Source organism: Gymnoscopelus microlampas (assembly GCF_963454915.1).
Source record: "Gymnoscopelus microlampas genome assembly, chromosome: 7".
Taxonomy (NCBI): domain Eukaryota; kingdom Metazoa; phylum Chordata; class Actinopteri; order Myctophiformes; family Myctophidae; genus Gymnoscopelus; species Gymnoscopelus microlampas.
This window is the reverse complement of record NC_139944.1, coordinates 23660748-23683503: the sequence shown is the minus strand read 5'-3', so window position 1 is coordinate 23683503 and position 22756 is coordinate 23660748. Positions and strand designations below refer to the sequence as shown.

The following is a 22756-nucleotide window of genomic DNA, read 5'->3' as shown; positions in this document are numbered from 1 at the left end:
ACAAGCTCACTGTGCGTTATTGTGAGATTGTAAATTGGCTATTTTCGTTATTTTGGAGCGATGACGTTGGACAAGAGTATAGAATAGGGCTTAAGTGGTTCATCATACTAGTAATCGATTTAGTCGTCAATAATAATAATCAATTGTACATTTTCAGTGCTGATTCATTTGATATGAATCAGCACCTCATTTCCACTTCTTTTCACTCTGATCACATACCTCCAAATACTGATCAATGAATATCGATTGATGGATGTTTCACATTAATTCTGTCTGTGCTTTCTTCGTGTTTATCTGCAGGACATAAAAATGGGTAGATTGATGAAATATTTCTGAGGAGGATGTTTAACTTGCAATATGTGTCAATTGGGTTTATGATGAGTCCGGATCTATTTGTAGTCTTTGCTGTGCCAGCATTTGCACCAGTCATGCAGGTAGGCTATATCTTGCAGGGATTTACATACCTGATCGTCTCAGGGAAGATTAATACTTTCTAGAATTATTTCCAAAAACAATTGTTGAGAATAAAACCTTGCTGTAGGCCAAGACAGACAGCAGAGGGCAGCATAGACCCGTTCTGGAATAATGGTTTGTTGGGCTGTTGCTTTTAACGTTTTAACCATTGAAATCAACTTGATAAAAGTTTATCTTTTATTTCTTTTAAATTGTTCTAACAAAACAATCCCAACCATTTCAGTTCTATTCTATTCTACTACAGGTGGGTTTGTTGTTGGAGATGCCATTGCATAATTTAACATATTTTCCTGCTGTAAACTGACAGGGTGAACAGACCCCTGGCTTACAGGAAACCAACACTTAATATTCAAAATATTATTAGGTTTCCAAGCAGAAAGGCCATAAAGAGTGGTGGTTTACTTGTTATTTTTCCTCCATGGTTTTCTGTCTCGGATTTGATATAGTCCCTCCTTCCACCTCTCTGTTCTCCCTCCTTCCACCTCTCTGTTCTCCCTCCCTCCCTTCAGTCTCCCTCTCTCCTTCCTATCACCCTCTCCCTGCCCCCATTGCTCTCTCATTTCTCTTTCTATATCTCCCTTTCTTTTCCTCTGCATGCATAGAAAAGGTCTTGACTACATGCCCCTCTCCCCCCTCCCTCACTGCTCCCCCTTCCTCCATACTTTTGGATCCCATAGCCAGGAAGGACAGTGGCAGTAGTTAGTTAGTCTCTCTTGCTGAAAATTAAACTACATTAGTTAACATTAATAGATAGCTGGCTCTCTCAAGCAGACATCCATTGTCATTGTAGTCTGTAGTTAACAGTGGTGTAAAGTAACTAAGTACATTTATTCAAGTACTGTTCTTAAGTACAATTGTGAGGTTTTTTTTTGTTTTACTTTACTGGAGTATTTAAAAATGTTTGTACTTTTACTTCTACTCCACTACATCTCAGAGGACAATATTATACCTTTACTCCACTACAATTCTTTGAAAACTCTATACTAATTACTTAGTAGATTTAGATTAATATTACAAAACATTCATTAACCACTTCAGCCCTATATACATTTTGGACATTTGAAAATTGCAGATATACAAGCTCACAATGCCACGCATTGTGAGCTTGTAGATCTGCTATTTTCAAAAACTAGCAGAGAAACTTTACTTCGTCCACCACTGGTAGTGAATATACTTATTACTTATTGCTCAGTTGTGTTGCTGTGTTGCCTCCATGCATCTGGAGGACTACCCAATCAGAGCGAAGGAGGAATCCTTCCGGTCCATGGGATCGTGAGTTCGTGACTACTTTTGGGGAGGTTGATCTTGTGCGTCAAAAATCCCTGATATTTGAGGCGCTCCAGGGATTTCGAGCGCGTGCGCAGTGTGACGCCTGACGTATGCTGCCGAAAATAAGCAGACCTACAAGCTCAGAACGTATGGCACACGCGACGCACTGTGGGCTTGTTGGTCTGCTATTTTTTTGGTGCGCCACACCGTTGCGCGATGAAGCATGAATGGGGCTTGAGTCAGTGTTGCCATGTCCGCTTATTATAAGAGACTTTGGGCTTCTGTTTCTTTAAAGTCGCTTGGAAATATTGGTAGTTGCGGGTTGCGTGTTTTCTTCAGTGTTGTTGCTTATTTGGGCCAATTAATATTTAAACTAGTGCTTCTCAAATATTTTCATGTCATGATGAACCCCAAATTTAATATGTATTTGTCTCCCATCTAAACATGTTTTGTGCCAGATTTGTGTTGTTATTCCACATTCTATTTCAAGATTGTTTTGAAAATATTCAGATCTACAAGCTTGTGAGCTTGTAGATCTGCTATTTTCAAATAGCCGATGTGGTTTAAAGTGTTCTTGTGTCGCTTCTTTTGGGCTTGTTTTCATAGACCTGGTTGCTTATTTCTCTCGCAGAACCTGGCAACCCTGCAGAGCTGAGGAACCCAGCGGTGTTCACAGTCATCATTTCATACCAAGCATAGTCTGCGTGTCAGTGCAGTCGACTTACAGCTGGCTGTGAGGACAACTGGCGCGTCTCTTTTTTAATTTTTGTCATAAACGATACGTTTTTACTGTGTTGAAACAACTTTTTCCCCCCAAAACATTAATCCGAATAGCCGGGAAATATCTTCCATTCTCCGTGTTGTTGGTCTTCGAGGAGTTTCATTCTTGTTTTCGTTTGTTTTGTACTTTTAGTAAAAAGTTGGAGGCTGGGCCTTTGGCTTTGTGGAATCACTCACTAGACTTGACTTGTTGTGTCTCACATAATTAAAGCTGGTCTTTTCTGTCAATCCGATAAATGCTTCTAACGAAAATGGACCTGCTGAACTACCAGTACCTAGATAAGATGAACAACAACATTGGGATTCTCTGCTACGAAGGTAAACAAAAGAGTCGTGTGTGCGAATGTGTGTTGGAGTCAGCTTTGACAAACTTTGACGGTGCTGCTGCTGTTACATTCTAACTACAGTGTAATAACATATTGTTGTTACATCGTAACTACAATGTAATAACATATTGTTGTTACATTGTAACTACAGTGTAATAACATTGTTGTTACATTGTAACTACAGTGTGATAACATTGTTGTTACATTTTAACTACATTGTAATTATGATTGTTGACAATATGCTCGGAAAGGTTTACTGATCGTCTTGCTCAAGTCTGACAATAATATAATATAAATATAAACTGAGTAGGGATTTGTACATTTGAATATGCTAAATATATCATTCACTATGATTGTAAGCTAAATACAAAATACATAGCCTACATAAACCAGCTTATATTTGTAATTCATCATATTTACGCATTGTGTGTATGAATTTAAATTATTTATTTATTTTAAATGGCTGTGGTCATTCAATGCTTTGCTCCCTGTATGATGTCTTCTGGAAAGAAGGGAAGTGTGTTAAATCTTTTTTCTATCCTGTATTGACCTCAAAGAGAAGGCTCTTAATGATTGAGATCAAAGGCTCACTGTGAGTCTGTTAGCCATGTGTGAATTTCAGCACTGTCCTCCCATGTCACAGGTCGATCCCTTGGGGTTGAGTCAGCTCAGTCTGAATGATGATGTGTTGCACAATTATTCAGATTGTTTGCTCTGTTGTGGCTATGCAGGAGACATGTCAGCCAGTCAGCGTGCTACACTCATCGCAATTTGATATTTGTGGCGGAAAGTTGTGTCTGCATTTAAATTGTATCATGAGAAAACGTCCAACTAAAAAAACTGCTTTATTCCCCTGTGTTTCAAAGAGAACGGGACATAACCAAATAGAACAGCATTATTACTCAATACGAATATAGTTGCATTGCCAAAATGGCAGGAAATGTGATTGCCATGACACTTTAGTTGTGAGTTAGTAAATACATGTTGGACTGGGCTCTTTATCCCAGTCAAAAAGTCTCTTTCCCTTCTCCTTGCTCTGTGGTCTACAAGTTATTTCTAGCATTAGAGGTATTCAACTTGTGGTTATGTCATGAATGTACATATGTCAGCAAGGTGGCTGATAGATGCTGGAATGGTGTAGGAATATTGTTTCCTCTCCTCTGTCCCCCCACCCCCCCCCCCCCCCAACCCCCCAAATCCTCTTCTTCCCTCTCTCCTCGGCTGTTGTGAGCGCTCACATGTCAAGGGCCGTACTGTAATATGATCCAGTCTGTCTGGGGGCTAAATACATGTTCCTTCCTCTACTCTGTGCCTGTGGATCATCAACCAGCATGCAGATTCAACTACACCCACTGTAGAGAAAAGTGATTCAATTCAAACACATGTTAAACCCACACCTGCATGTCAAATCAGATTGAAGATTCAAAGTGAAATGTGTTCAAAACACATTCAGTATGTATTGCTGAAAAACATATTACAAAGTAAAATTTCAGTGTAAATGGAACCAAAGGGACCCATAAGGGTTGATTTGATTCCATGTGTACACTCTTCAGAGTTACATTTACTGTGTATATTTAGATTTGTCACTTCTTCTTGTCTGTCCATCTGACACTCAGTCAGTCAGTCTGTATATTTCATCCTATCTGTAACCTCTTTCATCGTCTGCCATCCATGACCCTGTTTCCTATGTTACTTTAGTACTGTACCAGAATTAGCGGCTCCTCTTTAGACGACAACGTGTAATGCACTGCTAATAGCGTTCCTATATTAATACAGTGCCACCAAAAACCTTTCTGCAAAGAGAGAGAGAGAGAGGGAGGGGACAAAATGGAGACAGAGCGAGAGAAAGAAATGGTTTTGAATGAAACACCCTGTGACCAACATAAATGAAGTGCTTCTAAAAGCTTTTAGGCTGTTGCTGCTGACTAAGTGCTGTTAGATGGAACAGGTAGAGTGAAAGGAATTGTTGCTAAGCGTCAGTGCTGACAAACATGTGCAGCTGACCAATCTATAAGTGGCATGTCTGTCTAAGATGCTTTTTTGTCCTTGTTTTAATCTTGCTGTCATTAATGTGTGTGTGCCCTTTCAAGGGTTATGGACCTTCTAATGGCACTGAATGTAGTGTAGATTCCTATACTCAAACATGTGGCTTCTGCTTTTGCAATTGTACACTTTGCTACGTAGCTAGTGATTCCCCATGTCTTGTGCATGAGGGAATATTGGATACATTGGATACATGTTGGCCTTAATGATTCTGGAAGCAGAAAACCCAATGGGTCGACTATCTATCTAAACTCACAAAAGACAGGATGGAGAAAGAGGCCAATCAATGAGTGTAAAAGAGTCGAAGGCCTTGAAACATGTTGAGTTGTTGAGTCAAGCATATGCTGATAGGAGGGTTGTGATTCAGTCAGGGTACGTACAGGTTCCAACAAGCATGAGTGTATTCACATACATGCATGTAGACACACACACACACACACACACACACACACACACACACACACACACACACACACACACACACACACACACACACACACACACACACACACACACACACACACACACACACACACACACACACACACAGCCTGCGTCACAAGATCTGGTGACAACGGATGGAAATACACAAATCACATCAGAACATTTCTGGCATCCTCTCCATCCATTGTCTTAATATCTCTCCCTCCCTCGATCTCCCTCTCTCTCGCTCTCTCTCTCAATCTCTCTCTCTCTTTCTCTCTTGATCAGGGAAAATCACACCTACTACAAACAGAATGATTTTTATAGCCACAGCTGAATGGATGATACAAGTGGATGATGAATGTCAGTCAGATAACAGATGGAAGAAGGCTCAAGCAGCATTGATTAAGCGAGGAAATAGCAGCAGCATTGATTAAGCGAGGAAATAGCAGCAGCATTGATTAAGTGAGGAAATAGCATAGTTGTTCTTGAATACTATTGAATGACAGCTGATCATGTATGGATTGACACCAGCCACTGTGCTGTACTGTATGTTCAAAGGACAGATTCAGGGGGTTCACTATGACCCCTCCCTCTCTGTCTTTACACCTTTACCCCCCCCCCCCCCTCTCTCTGCTTTCTTCTTTCTTTTAGCCTTTCAGTGACTCCTGGAATAGAATGCCCCTTTTCCCCCTCCCTCCCTTTCAATTCATCTCTCTCTCTCTACCTTTCCCCTCTTCTCTCTGTTAAGCTGCCACCAGTGGCAAGCCGGCTGGCCGGCCAGGGCAACAAGGGAATGCTGCTGACTGTCACTTTTCCTGCTGAACGGGAGAAAAAACGCTGCCTGCTGTGGAAAGGTTGGAAAGCCATGTGCTTTTGTCATCCCCCTACCTCTCTCTCTCTGATAGAGATCAACCCATCTAATGCCCGTTATAGCGATCCAGCTCACCAAGACAAGAGCCCCTTTGGCGTAGCGTGTTTATTCTTTAACCGCCTCATGCATGTGTCCTTTCAAGTATTTTAAGAATAAAGGATTCATGCATTTTAAAAATAAAGGGATCCCTCAGGCGAAGTTCAGGTTACTCTGAGAATGGCTGCCAAAGATAATCACTCTTTGAGCGAGAGAGTGTGTGTGTGAGGGGGAGAGGAAGAGAGAAAAAAAGAGAGAGCGACATGCCCCGACGCATCTTTTTGAAGCGTCCAAAGGCAGCGGAGGAGGGGAGAGGATAGAGGAAGAGAGAGAGACTCACCTCTGTTTGTAATCTGATCTCTTCCTGACTCCTCACTGTTTGAAGCTCTGTCAAGAGAAATAGGCTTTGATCAACTGGACTTAATGAACTGAGCGAGAGAGAGAGAGAGAGAGAGAGAGAGAGAGAGAGAGAGAGAGAGAGAGAGAGAGAGAGAGAGAGAGAGAGAGAGAGAGAGAGAGAGACTTGTTTGGGACCTCCGATAACAGTAAAATGTAATATTTCTGTGTTAGTTCAACACTTTTGACTGATGGAGAATAAACAATCGAATAGGTATACCTGTGTATACAGTGATACTGTGCTCATGTACCATCCAAAGTGTACACTTTTTGATGATGTCACATGAAGCCTACATAAGTGTTTTGCCTGGGGTTGTGCTGGTTTTGAATGGCCCCAGGATGGTAGCGTAGTGGCTGTGTTGAAATTGCTTGTGAAATGAGAGCCTGTCTGTCCACATTTGACTTCCATGTAAATGCCATTGAAGGCACAAACTGAAAGGCTGTGGTGGCTCTGGTAATCACCATAACCAGGGTTGCTTATCATTATGACTTGAGCTGCAACCCCAAATAAGATACAACAAACCCTTACCAGAGCCGTAACCACTTGAACCCTAGCGTCCCTATTCTGGGCATGTCATAATAGGCGATTATTTGGTGATAATAACAGATCTAGATTGGCTATTTTTGGTGTATTGAGAATTGGTGTACAGGGGTCAAAAAGAGGAGTACTGACTCCTATGGGACCACGGCGGTCACGGTATATACATAGGGTTAAAGTGGTTCATTGTACCACGTGCAGTTCAAATATAATTTGAACAGTGGTGGAAAAAGTAATCTCATTTTTTACTTAAGTAAAATATCAAATTCTGCAATGTAGAAGTACTCCGTCAAGTAAAAGTCTGGAATAAAAAATGTACTAAATTTTGTAAAAGTACAAAAGTATTGGCATCAAAATGCACTTAAAGTACCAAAAGTTAAAGTACTAAAATGTTTCAAAATAGCAGATCTACAAGCTTGTAGATAGGTTATGACTGAATTTGAAATCATAAATAACTTCCCACAGTTTTGCTGCCGTGCAAGGGCAGACAAATCATAATTGACTTCTTGTAGTCAGACGTCCACACGCACGCATGCACACACACAGACTCACACTGACACGCCCCTCGTCCAAGCGCTTCACTCCTGAACTCTCTGATCAGCCATTATGTTTCCAGGGACCTGATTGGCTGCTCGGTTGTCACAGTTGCCCCTCCTTTTATTGGTGTGTCCTTCTGTCCTGCCAAAAGCAATGATGTCACCCTTGTTGCCATGGTACACAGTGGGGCGAGCAGGAACATGCCAGAGCCAGTAGGGAGGGGCCACTTGTGCTGTTTGGGAGGTCACGCATGCACACACACACACACACACACACACACACACACACACACACACACACACACACACACACACACACACACACACACACACACACACACACACACACACACACACACACACATTGCTTGCATTGGGGAAGACTGGTAGAATCAGATTAGACATCCATTTGGTGTGTTTATGGGAGGAAAGTAGGGCAGGCGATCTGTATCTGGAATTCTAGATTGGTTTAATAGTTTGGGGTTTTCTTTGTTTTGGTTTTCAGTTCAGGTTGTGGGTAAAGTTATAGTGCAGTAAGTGAGAAAGAGTGAGTGGTGTGACTTAATGTATGTCACATACATTACATATTACATTACGTGTGTGTGTGTGTGTGTGTGTGTGTGTGTGTGTGTGTGTGTGTGTGTGTGTGTGTGTGTGTGTGTGTGTGTGTGTGTGTGTGTGTGTGTGTGTGTGTGTGTGTGTGTGTGTGTGTGTGTGTGTGTGTGTGTCATATAGTATTTGGTTCCACACATAGCCTGTGAGACTAAATAATTCCCAAACGTAACCATTTTCAACCAACCTGTAAGTCGCGAAGCAACGCATTGTAACTTTGTAGATCACTATTTCTGCTATTCGTTGTAATAACTATGTAGTGGCTTCAGTGGTTATGATAAGACAAAAGTTTTTCCCCACCCAGGAGAAATTCTGTCACTACAGAATAGAATACTGACACAGAATAAAGACGAAAGGAAGGAGAGCTGATGCCTAAAAAGTGAGCATGATAAAAGAAGAAAAACCTGCTCGGTTAGTATGACTGTAGCAAATGTTAAAGTAGTAGCTTACTCTTTAACCACTTAAGCCCTGTTTTATACTTCATCATATGATGGTGTCACGTGAAAATAGGCGATCTACAAGCTCATAATAATGTGTCGCTACGCATTGTGAGTAAATTAAGCATATAGGACTTGGCTATTTTCGAGAATTTCCGCCTATAGTGGCATGCCTAAAATAGGGACACCAGGGTAAGTGTGGTTAAATGCTCTCACTATACCACTTCCATGCCTCTTTTTGTTTTGACAGTGCTGCAGTGCTATGGACTCAGGGAAAGCACGGGCCTACAAATGGCTACCAGTGCAGTAATAATTACATACTGGAGTGCACCTGTTCAATTGGAATGGAGATACAAAATAGTGCAAGTTGAAGTAACCCAATGACCATATTCTTTTCCACATTTTGCTCTTATGTTATACTGGGGGAGGGGGCCCAGTACAGTAGTAGTTATGGTTTTATCTTATCATTTGGAATGAGATCCTAGCCTTCTTGGTGAAAATATTCAGCTTGAGAAGGATCAGGCAGACACACACACACACACACACACACACACACACACACACACACACACACACACACACACACACACACACACACACACACACACACACACACACACACACACACACACACACACACACACACACTGGGTTAAGCAGTGGAAAGTCCCCGTGCTGACGCACAGCCAGTAGTAGTTTTCCTGTTTCTTTCTCGCTCTTTTTTTTACTCCCACTCACCACTGACTGCTCTGTCTGTAGGCCCTCTGTACACAGGGAGAGAGAGAATGACAGTGTAAGAGAGTACACACACACACACACACACACACACACACACACACACACACACACACACACACACACACACACACACACACACACACACACAGACACGCACGCACAAACAAACAAACACACACACACACACACACGCGTGTGCAAGAAAGACCCATCCACAGCTATTTCTTCCAAAACATTTCTGACCAGATCCCCCTCACACTCGTGCCAGGGATTGATGCCTCTCTCAGCAAACTGTTGGAAGTCAACAAAATGCTGCTGGATAGTTGAGCTGAAACGCTGCCTGTACAGTAGAGCAGTGCAGCCTTAAAGCACATTTTGTGGCTTACTTGTTTAAAGTGACCATAAAACTGTAGCCATCTGTCTAAATGTACGATTTACTCATTACCTTTATGGGTGGGCTCCCTGGGGTAGCTGCTGGCACGTGACACAACAGTCGCTTCCTTTGAAAACAAAGGCAAGGAATGTCAGATAGCAGATAATGTTTTGAAAATGGAGTAGTGTTTCGGAACGTAATTATTAGTTGACCCGCTGAACTATGTGGCAGTTTGTCTGTCTGTGTGTGCATGTGTGTCACTAGTGTCTGCAATGACTCAGTACTAATGTGTCATTATCAAATCACAACACAAGCTCATGGAATTTCGAGGGTTGTACCGAAATAGTGTTAATCGGGCAAACATTATTATTTGCCGATAAAATTGCCTTGTGTATCCGCAAATAAGATGACATTCACCAGTGTTTATCTATTATAAATCTAGCTACAGTATATGATTGATTTTGTGCTCATTAAAAGTTTCCCTGGCACAAAAGGGGGATTAACAACACAAACTAAACAAATAAAAACTGGCATTGGCTAATGGACACTTTGTTATCTTAAACATCAGCATCGGTATCAGCCCAGAATTTCTCAATTGGTGCATCCCTAGGAATTTCACAAATTAATTAGATCTCTAACTGAAATGTGTTAGTTTGCATAAAAGCTTGGAATGTTTCAGTTTCATGTTGATTTACCTGAACAGTCAGACAGCATCAGGATGTTTGCATGAAGATGGAGGTGGATAAATAGAACATTGTGCACCATATACACGCACAGTAACCTAACCTAACCGGTAATCTTTCAAATCCACAGCAGAAGCAAAATGATATCAATGTGGGTATCATTTAGTAACTGATTATTATTCTCTCTCCTCCCTCTTTACCGTCTCCAGGCGAGGCAGCCCTTAGAGGGGACCCCAGACTCCAGTCCCTGTCCCTCTCCTCCTCTTCCTCTTCCTCTTCGTCTTCGTCCTCCTCTTCATCGTCCTCGTCCTCCATCTCCAACCACAGGACGGGCCCACCCCCCATCAGCCCCAGCAAGAGGAAGCTCAGTGGTGACCAGGGCGACAGTGACATGGACGACAACGAGCACGTGGCCAAGATGAGCCGGCTGTTTGCTGCACAACTGTAAGTAAATAAAGGAAAAAGAAAGAAAGAAAATAAGTAAACACGCACGCACGCACGCACGCACGCACGCACGCACGCACGCACGCACGCACGCACGCACGCACGCACGCACGCACGCACGCACGCACGCACACACACACACACACACACACACACACACACACACCAACAGTGCAGGACAACGTGTACCACAAACATGCAACAAGTGTTTTGAACTGATATTTATGCACACTGGTATCCACACTTTCATGTAGGAATGTACGCAGATAGTAGCATACACACACACACACACACACACACACACACACACACACACACACACACACACACACACACTCTCCCTTGTCTAAACACATAAACACGGACACATGGTTGGATTGTCAGATAAAGCCATGTTTGCCACGTGTGGGTGTGCGTTGCAGTGAGCACAATAGCTGTGCGAGTCCTGCTTGGCCTAAGTTGTGCGACGAACAGGCTTCAACTGGTTTTTGCAGTGCGAGCTCGCCACCGTGGCCCTGCATAGAACGCAGTGTGCCAGGGCTCTGTTTAGCTGGCTCCACATTGCTCTCCTTATAGCTGCTGATCAGTGGAAGCCTGGGAACTGGAATGCACAGCAGCAGCGGAAGGCTGGCAGGCTGGCAGGCTTTTCTCACACAGCTCCAGCCCTTCCAACGTTCCGACATTCCAACTTCCACAGATTCCAGAGATTCTGGAGTGCTGATTGGTGGTGAGGGGCTGCTGGGGCCAGGACAGTAGAGTCAGTTCTTTCTCTCTCTCTCTCTCTCTCTAGCCATGGCTATTTATTGTATAGCGAGTCAGTGAGGTGTTAGGCAGAGCTGTGCTGCAGAATATTCATAGTGTTGTGCCACAACTACAAGTAATTTGTGTTGGCTGCTGATTAGTCACCTGTTGTTCCATTGCAATCACCTGTTGCTCTTTTGGCCACCAAGATTAATGGAATACTATAGATAGTTCACAGGGAACCGTGGCACCTTCGATTAAGTGGAAGGAGCATATACTACTGAGTAAAATGACTACAGTCACCAGTGTTAGGTTGAGACTCGTCATTCAGGAAAAAGTACTGTTTACTCATTTAAAACGTAATTACAATTACAATTACTTACCTTAATACATCCTGAGACCAGTAATTAGTTACACTACAAAGTTTTTTTTTTTTAAATCACTTTTTATTACAAACCTGTCTCTAACTCTCTCTCAAAAAGGGAAAAGATGTCCCTCTTGTATTGGTCAAATACTGCAGAGCTTTGCTTTCCTTCACAGTATACCCAAATAACTTAGATTTTGCTAGATTTGAAGTAAAGTTAGACTAATATAATAGCTATAATGAATGGCATATTAGACATTAGAATTTGAATGGTAATTTGGTTGTTGAAAAAGGTTCTAGTACAGTAACCTTTTACTGCCCAACACGAGTACTCACACATGCATGCATACATGCATAGAACATACTTTAAGTGCATGTACATGCATCAGACACTTACTCACACATACAAAGGTCATTTGATACTACCAATTTCATGCATGGCCTGATCTGTAACTTCCTCATCTTTCTCAGTTTTCCTTCCCGTTGAATGTTGTAGAATGATAGTCCATGCCAACATGATACTAACATTTGCACTGATTCCAGTCCAACCGGTAGTATTGCGATGTTAATGTAAAAAAATGATATGACCTTAAATTTACTCTGTTTGGGTCGCAGGCTGAAATGAGTGAAGAACAGCAGTATAATCACGTTGTTCCAGTGGCACGTGGGAAGGGGTTTCTCGCCTTTCATCATGTGAGCAGCTGGTGCTCATAACAAAGGATTAGCTTGTCATGAGCCTCGTCAAAACTCGAGACATTTTGCAAAGTCATCTTGTTTGGTGTTCTGCGTACGTGTGGGAGCCATGGTGGGAATCGACATTATACCTATTGTCTGCAGTGAAACCATCTTCCCGCTTGCGGTGTCACTCTGAGGTCTCGAGTATTTTCAGGCTCCGTGAGACACAAGTGTCATGTGCCATGTGGTCAACTTCTGCTTATATTGATATGCAAATGCCCCTACGCCATGCCTCACAAGCCACTCTGTGTTTTCTAAGTGTCCGTGGGTGGGTACAATGCAACTTATTGTCATATCGCTTTTCCCTCGTTGCAAGTACTATCTGCGTTTTTTTGTGGTAGCCATTTTGTGTCCTTCCTTGTCACTGTTGAGTTTGGTGGTTTGGGCATGCAAAATAGTCCATGTTAACCACTTATACCCTATATACTTAGTTGACCGGAGTCCCCCAGGGGTCCATAGTAGGCCCCATCCTCCCACACAAACACAACATTGTGAGTTTGCAGATATTTTATTTTCGTTGAATGTTGGCACGTTATGGTTCATGTGGTAAAAACAGAAGAATAACCAGTGTGAAGTAAGCGGCACCTTTAATGACATTGTTTCATCATCCATTGGTTGACTGCTGCTATAGTGTGCGTGTGCCGCACAGTGTGTCCGTGCATGTCTTTTTAAGGGGCGGGTGTGTGACTGGCACCGCTGTGCCCTCCTGTTTGTGTGGTAATCAGTTGCAGGTGTTCAGGCTCATGGATACATGCATACATGCATACATACATGTATGCATAAATACACACTGAGTCACTTGTAGAAGCGGCTGGCCCTGCTTAAAAAACACGATATAAGTTTGATGTGCAAGGCTTCAGAAATGACACTTTACTAAGACTGTTTCCCAGCAATAGCTGTAATCACTTGTAATCATCATCTCAATTCTGACTTATTTATAGTCATTTGCCTGCAAGTGGTATGGAGTAATATCTCCCTTTAGCACGTTATAGGGTAGTTGACTTGTTGTAACGTGTAGTCAAAGGCCTTTTGTGCATTATTCACAGCTTTTACAATTTCAGAAGGTTCTTAAAACATACTTTTCTATCCCAAGGACACAATGCTAAGGGCCAACTTGATTGCATTTCATTTGACTGATTTAATTAGTGGTTCTATGGGACCGATCGTTATCTAGGCGACTTTAAGTGCTGGGTGACTCGCTGAAACCTTTAGTGGAAGCCGACTCCTCCTGAACTTTTCTACCTCGTTTGAACTCTCATTTGTGCCCGTTTAACCACATACCCTAGCGTCCCTATTCTGGGCATGTCATAATAGGCCAACATTAGGCGAAAATACTCGCTCAAGCTCACAACGTGTTGCAACTCGATGCTTTGTGAGCATGTAGATCGAAGAGTTTTGGTGTAGGGGGGAAACAAAGAGTTGACAAAGTACTGTATAGACCCCATGGGGGACTCCAGTCTATGAAGTATATAGGGTTTAAGTGCTTAAGGAACAATGATTGGTCTAAATTAGATAATGGCGGCTTGTCATGCAGAGAAAGGTGAGGCTGAACACAGTGGAGAATAAAAAAACTCAACTCCTTTATGTAAAAGGCCCTCACTTTCTGCTTTATTTCACATCTGTTGTTTATAGGAACAATGATTAGTCTTAATTTGAAAATGATGGTTTTTTATAAAAAGGAGAAAAAAACGAGATAGATAGAAAACAGTTCACCACACGCCGTTCAGTGTGAATGTGTGGCTGCACTCACTCAAATACACACTCACACAAAAACTTGATGTACACACACACGCACCTACTTCACTAACTTGTGTGCATTGCACACGCAACAGCAGGCGAGCACGAACACAGTGGAAGAGTTTAGATGTTATCTTATCAGAGACCATGTTAGCCTCTTGTATTTGTCGGACGTTTCTGTCCATGGTTTTAGTCTCCGTTGATTGTTTTCGTCATTGTTGCCTGTTTCTTCAGGTACGGCTGCTTTTGTACGTTCGCCATATTGTTTTCTTAAATTCTTTTCGATGGACAATATGTGTGGACTGTCTGTTTTAGTGTGTATTACTATTTTCTGTATTTTTTGTTTTGTTAAGTTTTTTTGGTTTGTTTGTTTGACCTTTTCTGAGCCGATGTAATGTAGGATCAGGATTGAGTTTTTTGTCTTTACTCAGAGCTTGCCATGCATCTAGACAGATTGACACCTGACACCGTTAGATGAGCGGGTGGGGCTGTTCTTCTCAGGTTTCCTTCGTGGTCCAATCACAACGTGCCCAGGCCTGGGGTCTGGGCCAGTGGGGGGAGAAGAAGAGAAAGGAAACACTCACAACCGACTGTTGTTTTTTGTGTGTGTGTGTGTGTGTGTGTGTGTGTGTGTGTGTGTGTGTGTGTGTGTGTGTGTGTGTGTGTGTGTCTGTGTGTGTCTGTGAGACATTTACATGTCTGAGTGGTGCACAGACATGCTGTGTGTGTAGTGTTTAACCACTTAAACCCTCTAGACTTAGTAAACTGGACCTGAGTTGTACTTGGACCACTTTTTTCTCTATAAGGTCTTTTAGATTCGTTATTTTGGAAAGAAAATTAAACAATCAGCCTATAATGACATGGACTCATCCCTTCCACCATGGCACAGCAGCACCCACCAAATGGAATAGGTTAAAAGTGGTTAAACTCTCGGTTTTGCCAAAAAAAGTTTCCCCCAGTTTTGTGAATTCATGTTTGTGTTGTCAGGTTAGTCATATATGTATATATCCACAATCACACTTCACAGTCAGACAAAAGCATATCCCTTTATGATAATAGCTAACAGATCCGTTACTGAATACAGTGTGTCTCAGTGTCAGGAGATAGGGCTATCCTATGTGTGTGTGCGTGTGTGTGTGTGTGTGTGCGTGTGTGCGCGCGTGCGTGTGTGTGTGTGTGTGCTGAGTGGGTTCCTTGTCAGGCGGGGGCTATTTTCTCATTTTCGCTAAGAAGGAGGAGCCGGGAACAAAGAGGCCTTATCCTGTCCACTAGAGCCTGTGGGCTGGAAGCTTGCTGCTGCCTGCCTGTTTGCCTGCCTGCCTGCCTGCCGCTCCAGAGCTGTGCATCTGCCAAAATAAAAGCTCCGCTGCACAGCTGTATCTTTGCTCTTCAAAATAAGATCTGCAAGCTAGGGGTTTGTAAAGGGAGTAAAGGAAACACAGCTCCGGCAAGGGAATGTGGCAAGAAGTTTGGGACTAAGTAACTTCTAAGGCCTCAGCACTGCCCCTGTCAGCACTTATTTTGAATGCTATTATAAAAAAGTGGGTTTAGTTTGTCAGTAATGTTTGGACATGTAACACAGCATGCCCACCACAGTCAGGTACACAGGTTGTTGACGAGGCGTACTGGCATTTTCATATATACATTTTTCTTCATCCACGCATTGTAGCTTTGTATCTTTAAACTTTGCTCCTCAAACGGGTGCCGGTATTAGTATTCAGCCATTTGTATACCACCATATGAATGCCGTTATGCAGATGGATAAGAGCGTCTGCTAAATGCCTACATTGTAAATTAAAGTCTGAACGACATTAACGTTTATTTTAGGCAAATATCCCTAAATCTTAAAAACAAATTCAGAACTGTTCACATATTTTTTTTATTTTCAAAAGTTGTGAAATTAGCCAATCTACAGACGAAGCGTATTTGTTGTACAACAAAGTATATAGAGCTTAAGTAGTTAATCAGATAAATGTGATTAATTCAAATGAAATCTGAATATAAATCCCCAATTAAGTAGCACAGTCCCTGTAAAAGTTCCAGCTGCATTCTGCTGGGAACTCCAGCAGTATGTTGTTCTCATGGCTGGCTCTCCCATAAGCCAAATAGAGACGGCGCTGGAGAGCCCAAACCACTGGCGGTGTGGCCAAGGTTGATGAAATCATTGTTAGACTGTTGCTTTACGCGGGACGTTTTGTGTTGTGAGTGTGAAACAGAGAAAGCAAGCGTCTCTTTTAAGGGTGTGTTAGGAGTTTGCCAATGCTTTGATGTGCGTGTGTGTGTGTGTGTGTGTGTGTGTGTGTGTGTGTGTGTGTGTGTGTGTGTGTGTGTGTGTGTGTGTGTGTGTGTGTGTGTGTGTGAGAGAGACAGAGAGTGAGTGAGTGAGTGAGTGTCTTTCCACATGTTTTCCTATGGTTGTCCCCATATCCGATCTAACTTGGCTCAAGTAACAAAGGCTTCGCTTCCTCCGCTGTGTTTCTCAGCAGTTTGATATCAAAACTGGGTCAGTTTACTGGCACAACAAGATTTTGTCAATATTTCCATATAGAACGCCAAAAGACACAAAAGGTTCAATGTTTTTGGTGGATAAAAAAACGAATTTCCATACAGATGTAGCAATAGCATACATTAAGTATATTGCCTATAGATAAATGAGTCTTTGAAAACCTCTAAATCAGCAACTACATTTTCTTTGACCCTTGACATGGACTTGACCATTTAGCATCCCAGTTTTTTCTTCTTCCTTTCTGAAATAAAACGAAAACAGCTGATCTACAAGCTCACGAAATGTCTCAATGCAGCGTATTTTGAGCTTGTAGATTGGCTATTTTCTGATTTTGTGCCTATGGCGAGGTATATATAGGGACCTAAGTGGTTACGGTCCAGTAAAATGGCTTTGGTACAGGTGTGTTACCTCTGCGTCTTCTCTGTCTATTTTAAAGGCTGCAAATATTATTGCTGACTTCCGTTTCGTGCCGCTGCTAAAGCCTGGCCTGAGCAGAGTAAACTGTGTGGAGATGTTTGTATACTTTATATACATAGCCTGTTTGAGCCCTGTGGTGCAGGGGCTGTGTGTGTGTGTATGTGTGTGTGTGTGTGCGTGTGTGTACGTACATGCGTGCGTGTGTGGTTTTCGGAAGGCCTCGCAGAGCTCGGCCCTGTTTGTAACCTGTGGTTCAGCCTTCCTGCTCCTCTGCCTTTCTTTTTCTTTTTTCCTTCTCTTCCTCTCCTCCTCCTGCTCCTCCTCTCCACCCCCTGATTCTTACCAGATGTTTCCTGTGTGTGTGTGTCTGTGTGTGTGTGTGTGTGTGTGTGTGTGTGTGTGTGTGTGTGTGTGTGTGTGTGTGTGTGTGTGTGTGTGTGTGTGTGTGTGTGTGTGTGTGTGTGTGTGTGGTGCGTGCGTGCGTGCGTGCGTGCGTGCGTGCGTGTGTGTGTGTGTCTCTCTCTCTCTCTCTCTCTCTCTCTCTCTCTCTGTGCCTCTGCCGTTCCCTCTCTCTTTCAAAGAAGGCAGGATGAACCCCCACCCAGTTCAGAGATTGGAGCTTTTCTTTCACTGAAAGGTTTTGGAACACAATTGTGAGAAAAAGCCCAGGACTTTTATGGCCTCTATGTCTCAGCAGCCTTAAAATAAATATAGCTAAGGCACCAAATTGGCAGTCTCTTATATAGCTACAATAACCCTCGCACACGTTTGAAACCCAAACCTCCGCTTGATTTAAATATGTATTTGCTCTGTTTTTATTTACTCTTTCGCACCACAGGCAATCAACCAAAATACTCCTTTGTCTTGTAATATGTAGAATTGTGTGATTTTCCTGCGATTTCTGCGTATTATTGCCTGTGTGTGTGTGTGGTTAGACCGGTGGGTGGGCGTGGGAGTTGCTGTGTTCAGTGTGTTTGCCCCCGATCGCGATCCTGACTTCTCACTTGAGGTCGACTTGAAGACAAAGCGTCATGAGAGAGCCTATGGTTAATGACAGATTAGAGTGCCGTAATAATTGTACGAGATATATGACTGGATCATTTATGTGTGTGTTGCGGGTTTTGGAGCCTCCGTCTCTAAAATTAAGGGATCATTCAGTGGGCCCTGCCACAAGGGGCTACCACTAATGCCAGGCTACACATAAGCCGACAGCTAGTAAAAGAGAATAAATCTGCTCTGCGTTCCCCGGTGCTCGAGCTGTCACTCTGAAACGCCAAGCCAAACATTGTCAATAGGAGATCACACGCTTGTGTCGAGCGACGGCGCTTGTTGCTTCCTCGCGCAGTAAAAACCCCGAGTATTCATTTTAACTCTGAAAGTGGAAACATGGACTGGAACATTTACACATGCGTACGTCGTATACCACCATGGGGCGTGTCTGTCTGTCTGTCTCTCCCTCTCCTTCTCATGCCCTCAGGCCAGGGGTTTCAGCTTCTTTCAGAGGAGTGTTGCCACCATGCCAGGACCTGTACGCACTGCTGCCTTAAGGGAGCGAAGAGCGAGCCAGGGAACATTATTGTGAAATAGGATACAACCTGCCAAACCAACCCTCATCTTTTCCTCACATCTCCTATCCTCTACATCCCCCCACCCCTCCACCACCACCTCCCCTTTTATTTAGTTTGCCTCCCCAAGCGCAGGTGGCTTGCCAAGATTCAGAGGCCCACTTTCTCCCCCCTTTCAACTGGTCCTTTCTCTCTCTCCCTCTCCCTCTCCCTCTCTCTCTCTCTCTCTCACCCACTACCCCAGTCCAAACTTTCGCCCTCAGCAACTCCAGTCCTAAACCTTTTCTCTGAGCCTTCACCCTATGTACTATCTCCAGTTCTCTTCTCCGAAGCCCCCAGTCTCCTCTGTGAATCCTGTCCTTTACTGATTAAAGGAGGGTGGGTGGGTTTTGAACTCATTTCTGGGAAGAATTGTGGTTCAAAGCAGGGGATTCGACCTAGTACACTCATACACTCACAGACTTCATTGCTTCCAGGCTTCCTGGCCCTCTTGTGTGAGGATGTGGGCATGCACTTCATCCACTCTCGTCCCCTCCATCATGGCACAGCAGCACCCACCGAATGGAAGGAGAGAGCGAGAGAGAGAGAGAGAGAGAGAGAGAGAGAGAGAGAGAGAGAGAGAGAGAGAGAGAGAGAGAGAGAGAGAGAGAGAGAGAGAGAGAGAGAGAGAGAGAGAGAGAGAGAGAGAGAGAGAGAAGTGTTTTTTTATCTGGCTGTTTTGCGTCATAGCTAACCAAGGGAGATAAGGCAGTAACTGGGAGGTACTTGGGTTCACAAGGGGACCACCAGACACGCTGTAGCAGATTCTTCATAGAAATAAGAAGCTTGTGTTGCTCTATGTTGTGCTTACAATGTGGTACCAGTTATAATAGGATAACTTGAAAAAGAGAGCGCGAGCACTCGTCAGTTGAATAGTTCACAGTTCGCTCTGGCAGAAATTATATCTTTACAAAGATCACCAGCGCTCACTTGGTCCTTTTTAGGATCTCTTATTTATCAAAAATCCCCAGCAGCAGATCAAACACGACGGACGTTTGGGCCTACGGCCTTCCTCAGTGTGGACCGAGTGAGTGCTGGTGATCTTTTGAAAGATACCAGTTATAAAGCTATACTACTGTACTACTACTATAAACACAACATTTGTTTGAGTGAAACTTTTAAATTATTGACAAAAGGCAGGGTGTGTGCATGAGTGAATGCATGCATGTATTTTTGCGCGTGCGTGTGTGTGTGTGTGTGTGTGTGTGTGTGTGTGTGTGTGTGTGTGTGTGTGTGTGTGTGTGTGCCTGTGTCGCTCTCTGGTGAGCGCTACGGTGAGCCGTTGGACAGGCTCCATGTTAGCTTGACTTACCGTTCCTGTCTCTGCCAAGTCTCTCCCTAAACCCTCAGGAAGTCTGCTGCTGCTGCTAAGAGAGAGAGAGAGAGAGAGAGAGAGAGAACGATAGAGAGGGAGACAGAGAAAGATTATAGAGACAGAAAGCGAGAGAGAGAGAGAGGGAGAGGGAAAGAGAGCTTAATGAAAACGTTGGGAACAGAGGAAGGAAATTCCCGACCTCACTCTTTCTTGTAGTAGAGGTCTGGACCATTCAGTCCCCACTGTTCTTTTCTTTCCCGACCCCCCTGCTTCCCTCTGTAGCTCTGCTTCTATTTCTCTGTCTGTATTCTGTGGAGTGCATTGATTTCCGGTGACCGGTGCTGTGGGCTCCAGATGCCTAACCCCACCGGTCAGGTTGCTACGACTGCCGGCGTGCACATCCAAACATCCAAACAAACCTTTTAAAAGGAACACTGCAGCATTTTTTCAGTGTTTTTTTCCCTTCTTTTTTCCCTTTCTTAATTGTTGTTTTAGTTTTAGCAACCGTTCCTGTGTGCAAATGGACGGCACACACAATAGACCTTTTCACACTCCACAACATAAACATTCTAAATGGATCCAAGTTTATTTCCTGTTGCGGGTGTTTGTGAATATCAGTAGCTGACAGGAAACAAACTTGGACCCAAACGGTTCCCTAGCAACACAATTCCAACCGACAAGGTCTGTGCGTGTGTGTGCATTTGCGCGTGTGCACGTGAGCCCATCATGAAAGAGAGCGTAAGAGGGGAGTACAGTAAATCTCACTCCCTGTAACTGGGCCTCAAATTGTGGGAGAGCATTGTAGCAGCATGAAGGGTGGAAAACACACACACACACACACACACACACACACACACACACACACACACACACACACACACACACACACACACACACACACACACACACACACACACACACACACACACACACACACACACACACTGAAACACTTTGGCAGACCACATTTGAAGCACAGAACAACATGATTGCTGTTTGTCGAGCGATACGCCGCTACACGAAACGTCAGGCCTCATCAAACGACTAAGTATCTACAAAATTAATGGTCAACAGAGATTGGAGGTCAGAGGCTGAGCACGAGGCCACATATCACATTGTGTTAAATGGTTTGGTCCATAATCTTTTTCATCATCCTTATCGGTTGTTTGCCGATAAGATTAAAAAACATGAGGTCATGATTGAGGAGTAAAACTAAGGATTTCCTGGCAATGAGAGAAGTGCGTCTTTTTCTGTATGGAAGGAGAATGGGCAGTCAGTGCACCTTATTCCTTGTCTACACAGCATGCCGTTTTCCCAGTTCAACTCAAGAGTTAAATCAACACTCAGGATGGTGCAAAGTGAGATGGGTGTCCCTAAAGGATAGGGAGAAAACATCTTTATATCTTTATATCCCATAGTAGGGCTGCATGATATTAAGAAGATATGTGATAATTGTTGAATATTGCGATGACGATATGACTCGCAATAAGTTAACAAAACAGAACGTATTTCTGCCTTTGGTTTGCTACTAACATAGTACTCAGACAATGACAAGCCGACTGTATGCACATACAGTACTGGAAAAATAAGAAGAAAGAAAGTGATTTCTGCATATTTCCAATCCAACAACATGGTATTGCTGAACACTTTGCACCTGTCCACAGCTGCCATTGACAATGAATACCACCAACTTAGCAATACAGTTTCTCACTGCTCCCCATTAAAATTCTTCTAATCTGAACAAAAACATTCTTTACCTGGAATGCTGAAATGCAATATGTATATTGCCTTTGCAATATGTATATTGTGCATGTTGATATTGCGATGACGATGATTTTTTTTACATATTGTGCTGCCCTACCCCATAGTATGATAGTGTCGCTTGTGTGTATAAATTAAAGTTAAACTTGGCAAGAGTGAGTCTGAACTGTGACAAGGGAAAAGGAGTATTAACTAGTCAAGAACTAAAATTAATGCCAGTTGCAGATTCTAAGCAATTGACATACATGATCACAAAAGACAAAATGAACATCCACACTCACAAGATGGGTTTCAAAGGTTCAGAGGTGGCTCAGGTGGTTCAAACGCTCACGAAGGCCAGTTAAATGTCTTGCTCTGGGACACTGTGACCCATAGAGACAGGGCGAACCAAGAGTCCAACCGGCGACCTTCCGATTCCCTCTCAGCTACACTTCGCTAAGGCCACCCCTGGCTTCATTTTAGCATTAACTGGTCTAATCTAAAAGATTAGGCGTTTTCAACAAAGTTTCCAATACAGCTGCTTTTGCATTTTATTTATACAGTGGTGGGCCCAGGCTGACTGGAAAGATAGAGGTTGATCTGATACACTGTGAG

At 43.3% G+C, this 22756-nt stretch overlaps 1 protein-coding gene across 2 annotated transcripts in view; it reads left to right on the top strand.

Annotated features, from left to right (window-relative positions):
- The window catches only part of vgll4b (vestigial-like family member 4b), a 52163-nt gene that overhangs the window by 20666 nt on the left and 8741 nt on the right, over positions 1–22756 (top strand). The window contains exons 1-2 of one of the 2 annotated variants that reach the window (XM_084063546.1): positions 2446–2841; positions 10748–10982. In XM_084063546.1, the coding sequence (XP_083919672.1) occupies positions 2760–2841; positions 10748–10982 (317 nt within the window). In that variant the 5' untranslated portion in view covers positions 2446–2759. Of the gene's footprint in view, positions 1–2445; positions 2842–10747; positions 10983–22756 lie in introns of those variants that run through there. The other variant, XM_084063547.1, reaches the window with a different exon arrangement.